The sequence below is a fragment of the Pteronotus mesoamericanus genome, unplaced genomic scaffold (genome assembly GCF_021234165.1).
Source record: "Pteronotus mesoamericanus isolate MK-2021 breed Mesoamerican mustached bat unplaced genomic scaffold, CSHL_Meso_final scaffold_167, whole genome shotgun sequence".
NCBI lineage: Eukaryota > Metazoa > Chordata > Mammalia > Chiroptera > Mormoopidae > Pteronotus > Pteronotus mesoamericanus.
The window spans coordinates 15459878-15474048 of NW_026555308.1; the positions used below are offsets into that span (position 1 = coordinate 15459878).

Here is a 14171-nt window from a genome sequence, read left to right on the forward strand (position 1 = left end):
TACTTCTGTATATAATGTCTACTTTTTCTCTCTCTCTAGCTACTTTTAAGATTTTCTTTTTCTTTTTTTAAATATATTTTATTGATTGTGCTGTTACAGTTGTCCCAATTTTCCTTCCTTTGCCCTCCTCCATCCAGTATCCCCATTCCTTCCAGCAGTTCCCTCTATCCCCCACTTAGTTCATGACCATGGGTCATGCATACAAGTTCTTTGGCTACTCTATTTCCAATACTGTTCTTAGCATCTCCCTGTCTATTTTGTACCTACCAATTTGTACTTCTTAATCGCTGTACCTGTTCCCCCGTTCTCTTCCTTCTGCCTCCTAGCGGATAATCCTTCCAAATGATCTCCATATCTATGATTCTGTTTCTGTTCTGGTTGTTTGCTTAGTTTGTTTTTTAGATTCAGTTGTTAATAGTTGTGAATTTGTTGCCCTTTTAATGTTCAAGTTTTGATCTTTTTCTTATATAGTTCCCTTTAACATTTCATATAATAAAGGCTTAGTGATGATGAACTCTTTTAGTTTTACTTTGTCTGGGAAGCACTCTTTCTTCCTTTCCATTCTAAATTATAGCTTTGCTGGATAGAGTAATCTAGGTTGTAGGCCCTTGCTTTTCATCACTTTGAATTCTTTTTGCCAGTCCCTTCTAGCCTACAAAGTATCTTTTGAGAAATCAGCTGACAGTCTTATAGGAACTCCTCTGTATGTAACTCTCTGCTTTTCTCTTGCTGCTTTTAAGATTCTCTCTTTATCTTTAACCTTTGGCATTTTTATTATGATGTTTCTTGGTGTGGTCCTCTTTGGGTCCAACTTGTTTGGGCCTCTCTGTGCTTACTGGACTTGTATGTCTATTTCCTTTGCCAAATTAGGAAATTTTTCTTTTATTATTTTTTTCAAATATATTTCCATTTTCTTGCACTTTATCTTCTCTTCCTGGCACTGTTATGATTCAGATGTTGGTACATTTGGAGATGTCCCAAAGGCTCCTTATCTTATCCTTGCTTTTTTTGAATTCCTTTTTCTTTTGTTGTTCTGATTGAATGCTCTTTTCTTCCTTGTATTCTAAGTCATTGATTTGATTCTGGGCTTCATCCCCTCCACTATTGGTTTCCTGTAGATTTTTCTTTATGTTACTTAATGCAACCTTCATTTCTGCCTGGGTCTTTTTATGCTTTTGTCGCACTCACTGAGTTCTCTTAGTATCCTTATTATGTGTTTTGAAATCTGCATCTGATAGGTGGCTTATCTCCATTTCATTTAGTTCTTTTCCTTGAGTTTTGTTCTGTTCTTTCACTTGGGCCATATTTTTTTGTCTCCTCAATTTGGTAGCCTCCCTCTGTTTGTTTTTGTGTATTAGGTAGAGCTGTTTTGACTCCTAGTCTTAGTAGAGTGTCCTATTTTAGAAAAGGTACCTGTTAATTGTGTAGGGAAGAGCCTTAGATAATCTCCAGTGCAGGGTGACCTGTTTCACTGCTTTGTGGTTTTGTGTGTGTGGGAAGGGGGCTCAGAGAGGGGACAATGTCAATGACTGGCCTCTGGAGATTGCCCTAGAGGAAGCTGTCTCTTGGTACTCGCCCTGTTGCCAGTTACCTCACTTTCTCCCCTTGTCCCTGTATGCCACTTATGCCCTTCCAGCTGTTGCCCTGGTGCTGAATCCCAAAGTAGGTGGGTCTGTGTGAGTCCTAAATTGGTTGTGGGCCCTTTAAGAGGAGTTTCTTGAGAATCCTTCAGTTTCTTCCACTGGCCCAACCCTCACTGGTTTTTACAGCCAGAAGTATGGGGACTTACCTTCCTGGCTCTGGAACCCTGGGCTGTGTGTTCTGGTCTTGGGCTAGGATTGCTTACTCCCAAGGTATTCCTCCCAATTTTTATCCAAGACACTTTGATGTTGAACTCCCTATTCCGCCACCTCTCTAGGCCCTTCTACATCTCCACCTCGCCTACCTTCGATGAATGTGGCTTCTTTAAATCTTGGTTGTTGGACTTCCATACAGCTTAATTTTCTGACCAATCCTGGTGATTTTTGTTTGGTAGGCTAGTTTTAATTTTTGCTGTAGTTGTGCATGAAGGTGAAGCTTGTTTATCTATGCCTCCAACTTGACTGGAATACCCAAGATTTTCTGTTTATCACTGATTTTGAGAAATTCGATTATGATGTGGTTGGTGCAGTTTTCTTTATTTTTCTCGTGCTGAAGATTGTTGAGCATCTTGGACCATGGGTTTATAATTTTTACCATTAAACATTTTTCAAAAAACATAACATATTTTTCTGCCCTTTTCTTTCTTCTCTTTTTTGGAGATCTCAATTATTTGTACATAAGTTTGAAGTGTCCCAGAGCTCACTGATACTCTTCATTTAAAAAATTTTTTTCATTCTGTTCCATTTTATATGGTTCCTATTTTTATACCTTTTTTAAAATAAAAGATTTTATTTATTTATTTTTAGAGAGGGGAAGGGAGGGAGAAAGAGAAGGAGAGAAATATCAATGTGTGGTTGCATCTCATGCACCCCAGGACTTTCTTTAGCTACCTTGTTTAGAGGAACAATTTGCTCCTCCTCCTCCTCCTCCCTCTCTCTCTCTCTCACATTTTTCTACATTTCACTACCACTCATTGGCATACAATATTTGTCAGCTATTTGTTTGTTTGCAATTGTCCTTGCACACTAGAATGTGGGCATGGATTGCTGTTGTTCTGTTTTGTTTTATTTTATTTTATTTTATTTTATTTTATTTTATTTTATTTTATTTTATTTTTAACCCTCACCCGAGGATATGGTTATTTAGAGAAAGTGAGAGATAGACAGAGAGAGAGAGAGAGAGAGAGAGAGAGAGACTGAAGTGAAAGAGAAACACCGATTGTCTGCCCCCATCATATGCATCCCAACTAGGGGTCGAACACGCAACCTAGGTACATGCCTGATAAAGAATCAAACCCGCAACCTTTTAGTGTACAGAATGACCTCCAATCAACTGAGCCACCTGGCCAGGGCTATTTTATTTTTTAATGTCTTCCTAGCAACTAGAACACGGAAAGAATACAGTAAGTATTTGTTAAATGAATAAATGAGTAAAAATACCTAACTTGTACGATTTGTTGCGAGAATTTGAGGTAATATATATACAAAATCTCACGAAGGTCTGGCAGCTACATGATCAGCACTCATTAAATGTGCTGTCATTGCTGTTATTTGCAATAACAAATGTACTCTCAGGAGAAGGGGGAGACAGGGAGGAAAGAAAGAGGCTCTTACCCAGTTATACCTTCTGAGCATCATCCTAGGAAATCCTAGGCTCTGACTTCTGCCTGAGAAAAGGAGAAAAAGTTAAGAAAGAAACTTAAAGGTAGCTGAGGTGTTTTATCCAAATCAACAGAGCAATAAATAAAGTAACAATGATAGTTATTAACAATTTCAAGGTAGCTGAGGTGTTTTATCCAAATCAACAGAGCAATAAATAAAGTAACAATGATAGTTATTAACAATTTCAATAACCATTTCTTCAGCTCTAACTCTGTGTCAAGCATTATGTCAAACATTTTATATATACAAGGTATTATCTCCTTAAATCTTCACAATTACCCCTGTGGTCAATGCTATAATTACTCCCATTCTACTGATAAACATATTGAGTGTGGGAGAGATTAAATGGCTTGCCCAACAACACCCAGCCAGGAAGTGACTGAGCTGGGAATTGAACCCCAGCAGTCTGGCCACAAAACCGTTTTTCTGTGCAGGGGAGCAATAATGTGCATCTCGGGAACATGAGAAGAGATTGATTTATCAGAAATTTATTACCTGAGGGATCAAGATAAGAACAACTGGCTAATAGGATCCTTACTGAACCTCACATGACAATCAACTGTCTTTACAGTCCTTGTGGTGAAAACAAAAGTTGGACAAGGAGTCCCGAGGCTGTTCTGCTCTTCAAGTGCTGAATTAAGATGGACCATACATAGTGTTGAGAGCACAGAACCCAGCCTGAAAGAATGCTGTAGAGAATGGCAAGAGCTCCAATCCTGTGAGCTATTAACGGAGACAGTTGTTGGTGACCCAGCCTGGACAGAGGTCTCACCACTGGCAGCACTTTAGAAGGGCTCAAGTGGAAGTTACCATACTAGGGTGTGCCTCACGCCAGGCTCTGAGAGTCAGAGGAGCCCGGGGTTGAATCTCAGCCATGTCATTCCTTGGGTGTGCTTTTAGTCAGGTAAGTGACTTAACCCTTTGGAGGTTCATTAAAAAGAAGATAATGATACCCATGTACTGGGCATTGAGTGAAGAAGAAATTGTAGACGTACTAGGTTTGATTCATACTAAGTAGTCAATAAATGGTAGGTGCTATTTTTAATAAATGAAACCTGAGTGGACTAGAATATGTTGGTTTGAAATAACAGTAATTAGGACTAGTAGTTTTAAAAATATTTTATTTATTTATTTTTAGAGAGGGGGAAGGTAGGGAGAGTAATATCGATGTGTGGTTGTCTCTTGCACATCCCCCACTGGGGACCTGGCCTGCAACTGAGGCATGTGCCCTGACTGGGAATTGAACCAGTGACCCCTTGTTTCTCAGTCCAGTGCTCAATCCATTGAGCCACACCAGGCAGGGATAATTAGAACTAGTATTTAGTTAGTGCTTTTAATATGTGATGGAACAAAACATGCCAAATTGTAAAACAACTCTCATAATTATTGTTACCTTTGATCATTCTAGGGGTTGAATGAGGTCAGCAAGGAGGTACTGGCACAGGGTTTCTTGTACAATTGCAGTCAGACACTGGCTAGGGATATTTCAAAGGCTTCTCTGAGCAACAGTCTGCATGGAACAAAGGATTTGCATGGGAGTGTATCCATTTTCTGTTGCTGCTGTAACAAACTACTGCACAAACCCCCATGAATTTATTATCTCACAATTCTATAGGTTAGAAGTCCTTCATGGCTCTTACTGGGCTAAAATTAAGGTGTTGGCAAGGCTGCCATACTTTCTGAAGGCTCCAGTGGAGAATGTATTTCCTTGCATTTTCTGGTTCCTAGAGGTTACCTACATCCCGTGGCTCATGGTCCCTTTCTCCATCTTTAGGGCCTGCAACATTGCATCTCTCTGACCCTTCTTCCACAATCACACCTGACTCTGACATCAGTTGGGAAAGATTCTCTTAGATTAGATCTGCCCTGTCCAAATGATTCAGGGTAATCTCCCTATCTCGAGGTTCATAACCATACTCACATCTGCAAAGTTCCTTTGGATTAGGATGTGGACATCTTTGGGGAACCAGTATTCTTCCTACCATATGGAGAGACTTCAGGAAAATGCCCCTGAATAGGGCTGACCTCTTGTTTCCACCCCCACCTCCCAGCCCTGTGCTGCCAGGTAACACATTTTCTTATTTGCCGGAAGCATATCTATCTCAACTCATGGCAACTGTTTCAAGGTAAGGTGGGTAATGAAGGACTGCATGATTTTCCCAAGAAGATGGACAGTATATCTGCAATGAGAACTAGGTGATACACACATATCACTTTATACTTAGAACTTTCTTTATTCAAAATCTTATTTCTTTGCTTTGGATATATAGGAGGATAATAGTTAGCATTTTTTCCCCATGCTTCCCATTTGCTTCCCAAGTGCTATTCTGAACACAATTATGTAAGAGAGGTACTGCTAATACTGTTTTATAGATGAATTAACCAAGACACAGAAAGATTGTTAAGAAACTTGCCTAAGGCCACACAGCTAGTAAGTGATAGAGCCTGCAATTAACTCAGGCGTCTGGCTGCAGAGCCCACGTCTGTAATCACCACACATGACTGCCTCATTCTTGTGGGTCCCGAGAATATAAACAACCCATGAGTAGATATCATCAAGGGGCTATAATTCCTGCTCCTGGGATGATAAAAAAGAGATCGCCACCCTGTTCTACTTTGCTAGTGTTTCCTCCTGGGCCTTGATCATGGGCAGACTTTCTGTGTCCATCCTCATTTCCAGCTTGGGTGTCGAGGTCTGTTCAACAGTGGACAATGCCTATTTTCAGCTGAGGGCTGAGTGCTGTACAGGATTTATCTGTCTCAGAAGAGTGAAAACCTTGCCTGGCTTTTCTCCCCTGAAATTTCCACATTGGTGCATCAAAATAACTGAGGAAGGGTCTAGTGCAGAATAGGGAGGTACCCCTAATGTTGGCAGGCTCTAAAACTGAGAGAGGTAAAGTTTTTTCCTAACAGCTGGCTTTTGAGGGCAGAGTGAGAACCTTGGCTCAGCCACCTCCTAATTCCTCTCTGACCTGCACTATTTATTCTCTAATTTCCTTTCTGCCACTTCCTAATTCCTCTCTGTGAAATGAGCTGATTTTAATAGTTAACTTCAAGAAGTCCTGAGAGAAGTAAATGAGACTATGCTAATGCAGTATCTGGTGCAGTGCCTCACAGGAACTTTGTGAGGATTAAATAAGTATACACACGTGAAGAGCTTATATCAACTCTCTGGCACTTGGTAAGAACCAAGGAAGTCTTACTCTTCTACACTTCCCTGGGTGACTTAACTTTAAGGGCTTCATTTCTACTTTAAGAGCTCTATCTACTTATTTTCTTCTGAGCTCTAGATATAATTGTGTCAGCATTTGACAGGACTTTCCACTTGGAAGACATACAAGGTGTGCTCTGGGCCTTTGTATATATTTGGTAAATCAGCATAAAAAGCCAGCTGTTAGGAAAAAAGAAAGTGATTTACTTGGTTTGTGTGCTTTGGGTGGCAAAGAATAGTCTCATTAGGCAGCCTCAAGTTTAAAAAGCTACAGGGAGTTCAGCTTTTTAAAGTTGAATGGGGTCAGGCCAGGCCGGAGTTTCAGCCCTCAACTAGCCCAGCTTTGTTGGCTGAGTTTTCCTGTCCTGCAAGCTTCTCCTGGACAGCCTTTCCCTAGGAGTGGGTCTCACTCCTGTCTACTCAGCTGCCCCTAGGGGATAAGTTGGGTGACTGCATGTGGCCCCCAAGATCTTAGGGTGGTCTCCCTTGGAGAACCTGGAACTCAGCCATTTTATTGTGGGGCCCTTGGAGGCAACAGCCTGAGCATTCCGGAAGCTTTGGCCTTGTGTGCTCTTCCCGCACTCAGCTCAAAGACGCCTGGCTTTGTGACTCCTCTCTGCCTCATTAATCATTTTCTTTTCTGCTCCATCGTGTCTAAACACAACATATTGTAGTTATTGATATCCAGAGCTGGTTTCCCAACTAGGCTGTCAGGGAGCCAGGCAGGGAATGTGTATTATTCATAGTTGTATCACCACTATTGAAGGGGCTCATTGCAATGTTTGCTGAGTGAATAACACACAAGTATTTTTAGCACTTCTTTGGGGGGTCACTCTCCTCGGGAGGTACAAGGGACTCGCCACATGAATTAGGCCAGGAGGGCCTGGGATGATATTGTATTTTAAAAAATTTTAAAGTAAATTAGTTGTTTTTAGAATATTTTTATAATTAAAAAATGACATGCATTGAAAAACATTTTAAAAATTCTGAATGTGTAAAGTTGAATGTTAAAAATTCCCCTTCTTTTCCAATCCAATACCCACAGGCAAACACCAGTAAAAATTTTTAGACAGCTTTATTGATGTATAATTCAGATACCATACAGTTTGCCCATTTAAAGTACACAGTTCAGCTCTGGCTAGTGTGGCCAGCCTGTGAACTGAAGGGTCAGTGGTTCGATTCCCAGCTAGGGCATATGCCTGGATTGTGAGCCAGGTCCCAAGTTGGGGGTGCGAAAGGCAACCGATCTAGGCTTCTCTCATACATCCATGTTTCTCTACCTCTCTTTCTCCCTTCCTTCCTCTCTCTCTAAAAATAAAATCTTAAAAAAAGAATAAAGTACATAGATCAATGCTTTTTAGTATATTCATAGGGATGTGCAACCATTACCACAACCTAATTTTAGGGACTTTTTGTTTCCTCCAAAGGAAACTCAATAACTTAACTGTCACTTCCCATTGTCATCCCTCTCCCAATCCTAAGTACCCACTGATTAACTTTTTGTCTCTATAAATTTGCCTATCCTTGGACATTTCATATGAATGAATCATACAATATGAGGTCTTTTGTGTCTGGCTTCTTTCACTTAGCACGTCTTTGAGGGTCATCCATGTTGTAGCATGCATCAGTACTCCATTCCTTTTTACTGCTAAATAGTATTCCATTGATTTAATATAGGACTATTTAAATTCGATCATCAGTCACCATTAACAGTGTAATACAACTTGGTTTTTTTTATATTTTCTGGGTTTGAATCACTGCTGAACAACTTCCTAGATGACTGATTTTAGGTAAATCTAATCTTTCTAAGCCTGCCTCTATTTCCTCAGTAGTAAATTTTGAGTAACAATGGAATTTACCTTATATAGTATTGTGGTTGTATTGTCAGAGTAATTAATATTTGTTAAGCACTTAACTATATGCCAGGCAAATTACAAGGATTACATAACAGATCTATGATTTTCAAATTAGGGAATGGAGGTTAGGAGAGGTTAAGTAATATCCCAAGGTCAACAGCCTCTAAGAAAATGAAGGTAAACAGAATCACAGGCTGACCAACTGCATAGCCTTCACAACATCATGGAATAATGAAGTGCTTAGCAAGCACCTTGCAAAAAGAATGAGTTTAGTAAATGATAACTGATACAACTGTTAAAAAACAGAAAAAAATAGTAATTGGCTCATTATTTAAAGAAACCCACCACTTAATGTTTTGGCACATTTCTTTCCAGTCTTTGAAAATATTTCAAACATATGAAAAAAATCCAGAAGATAATAGACATCAAACTCCCACCGTTTTGTTTTTTAAGACATAAAATGCAGTAGATTAGGTGGCTCTACCTCCCAAATCCTTCAATATTTTTTCCCTACATATTATTTTTTCTTGGACTATTAGTGTCATACCACATCACTTTCTATCTTTAAAAAATCCTATCTTGAGCCCTGGCAGAATGACTCAGTTGGTTGGAGCACTGTCTTGTCACCAAAAAGGTTGAAGGTTCCATCCATGGTCAGGGCCTATACCCAGGTTGCAAGTTCAGTCCTGCTTGGGACATGTGTAGGAGGTAACCAAGCAATGTCTCACATCGACCCTTTTCTCTCTCTCTAAAATCAATATATTCTCGGGTTAGGATTTTTAAAAGTATCCTATCTTGAGCACTTCCCCCAATATACCAAATGATACCTGAGTTTTCATGGCCACATATTATACTGTATGACTGAACATTTTCTATTAATTCCCCATTGTTGGACATTTAATCTATCTCCCAGCAAAAAACACCACTACACATCATCTTTCTTCAAGCGCCCGATAATTCCGTTTAAATTCCTAGTACGGCCTGAAGGTCAGAGGTTGCGTGACGTTAAGGCTCTTACATGAGTCTAACTCATGTAAGACTCATGTAATACTTATTTAAAAAAAAAAAAGTATTTTTGCCAAAACTCTCAAGGAGAAATGGGAACAGGGAGGAGTTAGGCTGGGATTTTCTTAACCTCTTAAAACGTTTTATTCAATTAAAACATGCATACAGAAAAGTGGGCATTTACAGCTCACTGAATTTTCAGCAACTGAACACACCGCGTACCCAGCACCCAGATCATGGAATAGAACATTTCCATCAGTCCAGAGCCCCCTCGCCTCCTCGGCATCGCTACTCTCAGGGAGGTGGGATTTTAACATCATCAAGGACTACTAACCCGATGGCATCTTTGGAATCTTAGTTTATTAATATTTTGGTATAACCTAGACCACGAAAACATGAGCTAAGTCCTCTCTGCAAACGTTTGACAGGCTGACGTCCGGCCGGGCGAAAAGCACCGAGGGTAGACCAGGAGAGTGGCCAGCGGCACAGTGACTCCGTACGGTCCACCAGACTCCCAGAGTTCAGCGCGTCGATCCCGGCGTGCATCGCGGCGCGCGGGGTTGACGACCCAGCGTTTGGCGCGGATTGCAGGCGCGGACTGCGGGAGTGGCGGAGCGGCCGGGAGGCGCGGCGGCGCAGCGTGAGGCTCTTTGCGTGCCGAGGGCCAGAGGCCACGAGGCGGGGTCTACATGGAAGTGTAAGCCAACTGCGGCGCGTTCCCGGCATTCGTCCCCGGCTCACAGCGGGGGACGCCCAGATTTTGGGACCTGAGAGGCGTGGGCACTGGACGACCCCTGGCCTGACCAGTCGGGAAGGGCGACGGGCTGAGAGGTGGGGAAGGAGACTCGCTCTGCCCCCCTGAGACCTCGCACGCCCTCTGAGCTCTTACTTAGGACTGGGGCCTTTCAATATGCCCGCTTTCTCCCTCATTCATTTGCTAGCGTTTCTGACGTCACAGTGGTGGGCCCGGCCCAGTGTACGTGCCGGGACTTAGGTGTAAATTGCCCTTCAAACTAAATGTGTGTTCACCGTGTGTTATATACCGTAGGGTTCCTTTACCCAACATGCCTGGTCCAACTTTATTTCTCCAACCAATTACATCCTTGGATCCAATGTATAAAGCCAATATTGCATGTCTTGCGCATAACTGTTCTAAAGGGTCTTATTTTGTGTATTGTGTGTATCAGATTAGTATACATCGCCATATAATGTAAAAAGAAAAGTCTACATATAAATAATGCAACTGGCTATCCAAGTGTCATACCAGCTAAAAACTCCAAATAAACCTTGACCAGTGTGGGGCGGGGGCGGGGGGGGGGAGGCATAAAGCCTTGAGGTCACCCTGGAGGTACCCGGAGGAGAGGAGAATAAACTTTGCCCGGGGCAGTGGGCTCCTGGAGAGCCCTAACTCCGAAGAAGTGTTCTCCGTCTGAGGAGGAGCAGTTCGGCCCTTTAAGGGAAGGGGCGGGTTGTCTGGGAAGAAAAGTGCTTGAGCCTGGATTGTGACCACAGACACAACAGAGACTGTGTGTGTGTGGTTCTAACATTTTAACTCCACACGGTCTTTTCCATGGTCGTTCATTGTGCGATACGGAAATGGAGTTTTTGCAGCTACTCTGCATGTGGCTTTTTACGTGGTTGACGTTAATTAGTTGGCATGCCTACATTGTGTTTGTCTTTGGCACTGATTATTCAATACATTTTTATGTTCTTTTGTCTCATGTTTAATGGTTATATGTACTACTACTTTTCAGACTTAAAAAAAAAAAACACAGTATGTATATGTGCCTGAAGTGAAAACTTCATGAAGTAATACCTACTGTATGCAGTACACTCTGATATTGTCAAACCTACTCTAAAAGAGTCAGGAGGTGCCCTGACTGGGTGGCTCATATTTGGTATATGGGACTGGTTGGTTGTAGCATCGTCCCATATACCAAAAGGTTGTGGGTTCATCTTGGGGCACTTACAGGGGGCAACTGATAGATGTTTCTCTCATGTTTATGTGTGCCTCTCTTCCCGCCCTCCCCCTTCCTCCCTTTCTCTCTTCCTCCCATCCTCTCTCTCTAAAATCAATAAATGTATCTTTGGGTGAGGATTAAAAAAAAAGTCAGGAGGCTTTGGCTGGAAATGAATGACAAAGATTTATTCAAGGGTCCTAGAGGTTGCTAATTGGAAACAGGCAAAAAGCTAGAAGTGTTCCCAAGAAGGGAAGTTGAGTTTTTATAATAAAAGTCATATCCTTGAGAATAATCAGTCCTGCATTCTTAGCCCTGGGATTGGTCCAGAACTGTTGTTACTGAACAGCAATTGGGGTCTGGCACATCCCTCTAGACAAAATTCCAGAGGCAAAGTTTTGGTGATAAAGGAAGGGAGCCTTATTCAAAAGCTTCACAATTTTGGAATAACAGCTTTCCACAAGTGTTAGTCACTTAAGCCTATCAGTTAAGGCTAAACTCTTTAACACTTGAGTTCTCCTATCATTCTCCCTGTTAGTTTTTAATTATCTTATTTCTGTGGTGTTAGTTTACAAAGTAAAAGAACGTAGGATACAAAAGCTACACACTTTTGGAAGAATGGCAGGCTTCTGCCTCTGAGCTTGTCCCCTGTGGAACACTCAAAGAAGAATAACCCTGCCACCCTTTGCCAGGCCAGCCTGATCCTAGGCTGTGCATGGACTTCCTTCCCATCCAAAATACGATCCACTGGGAAACAGCAAGTTAGCGGCAGCACAACCATCGAGGCATCCTGGAGGAAGAAAGGAGGGAGCCTGAGTGCCCTCTTGATATTTCCATGTGTTTTGGAAGCTTTCAGCTTCTCAGCCAATCCAGTTCTACATTGTTTACCATTGCCTTGGAGAAGTCCTCCTGCAGCCCCTCCTGCTGCACCCAGAAAAACTGTTTATTGGCTTTTCTGTTGTGCTTAGAGGAAATCCATATTCCTTACAAGGACCTGTAAGATCCTGTATAACCTCACACACTCACCAGCCATATCTCATACCTCTGTCCTCACCTGTCAAACACACCCCATTAGCAGTTAGGTAGCTTCTGTAACCTTCTGAGCCCTTTCCTACCTCAGGACTTCTGCATTGCTGATTCCTTTGCTTCGTGTACTTTTCCTCTTGTCCTGCTCTCTTATCCTTTTGATAGCTGAAGTGGCATGTCCCTTTTCAATGTTGCTTTTCCTCTTCCTTCAGTCCAAAATAATCTTTTTTGTCTTTCATAGCACCTTGGTTATTTTCCCCTTAAATAGTTACCAGTTATAATAATAGACGTATGTTTCTTTACTTGTTTTGTGCCTTCTTCGTGAGAGTGTAAGTTCTGTGAAGGCAAGGGCCATTGTCCAGTTAGTGCATAGCATGGCATCTGACACACTAGGAATTCGGCAAATACATGTTGAATGAAGTAATATAATACTACTCCATTAATGTAATAAGTATAAATTAGCTAGCTTCCTAATTGCTACACATAGCAATTTTTGTGATTTTCCTAAGTGAAATGGTTTGAGTCAAGGGTTTTTTTCCCTGTGGCATTCTCTTTTACTTCTTGACTTTTTGAAGCTAATTAAGAATTTCGAAGCTAGCAATTTAGGACAAAATGACTTTTTCTGAGGCAGGCTTGTGATTTGGGAGTAGAAGTGCCCCTGACGTGGAAAGCCTGGAAGACCTAAGGCTGTAGTTCCTGCCTGGCCTCCAGCATGAGATGCGACTTCTGACAGTGTGGGCCTTAGGATCTTCAGTAGAACCCTGGGTCTCTGAGAGGGCAAACATACTATAATGCTGTCAGGTCCCACTAGCACCTGGAGCAAGAAGACACCAATGGAAAACACCCCTGCGTCATTACTACTATTTCCCCTTCAGTCACTGAGTAAATACCTACTGAGTGAATAATAGACATACACTAGAAATTTTTTTCTTTTTTAAAAGACAACGTTATTGCCCTGGCTGGTGTGGCTCACTGGATTGAGTGCCAGTCTGCAAACCAAAAGGTCACCAGTACAATTCCCACTCAGGGCACATGCCTGGGTTATGAGCCAGGTCTCCAGTTGGGGGCATGTAAAAGGCAAACCATTGAACCCTTTGACGTATCTCTTTCACATTGATGTTTTTTTCCCTCTCTTTCTCCCTCCCTCCTTCTCTCTCTCTAAAAAAAAAACACAACAAAAAGCCCAAACAACTTTATTGATACTTAATTGATATACAAAGAACTGCACATATTTAATGTATACAATTTGATGAGTTTAGACATATGCAAACACTATGATATGATCACTACAGTCAAGGTAATTGACATATGCAATACATCCCAGAATTTCCTTGTGCCTGCGCCGCCCCCCCCCCCCGACTTTTTACGGCAAGAGAATTTAACATGAGATCTACCCACTTAACAACTTCTAAAGGGAACATGTTGTATCGTTAACTATTACAGGCACTGTGTTGTACAGCATATCTCTAGAACTTATTCATATAACATAACTGACACTTTATACCCATTGAACAACTCCACATTTTTTATTGTATTTTTTTCCATTGCCATTTAGCCCCTTTATACCTCCTCCCCCACACACTCCACATTTAATATCCAAAAAATATAAGAAATTCCTACAACTTCAAAACAAAAAAGCCAATAATCTTAAAAGGCAACCTATGGAAGGGGAGAAAATATTTGCAAACCATGTATCTGATATGCATTTTTCCTTTTTTTAAATTGACTTTATTTTTATTGTTGACATTATTACAGATACCCCCATTCCCCACCTCCCCCTTTGCCCACCTCCACCCAGTCCCTGTCCCCCTTC

The 14171-nt window shown here is 41.5% G+C and overlaps 1 protein-coding gene across 1 annotated transcript in view; it reads left to right on the forward strand.

The window, feature by feature from the left end:
• Nucleotides 1-9924: 9924 nt before the first annotated feature.
• CRCP (CGRP receptor component) overlaps nt 9925-14171 on the forward strand; it is a 39569-nt gene continuing 35322 nt past the window's right edge. The window contains exon 1 of the mRNA XM_054589671.1: nt 9925-10071. Within this exon, the coding sequence (XP_054445646.1) occupies nt 10064-10071 (8 nt within the window). The 5' untranslated portion in view covers nt 9925-10063. The remainder of the gene's footprint in view (nt 10072-14171) is intronic.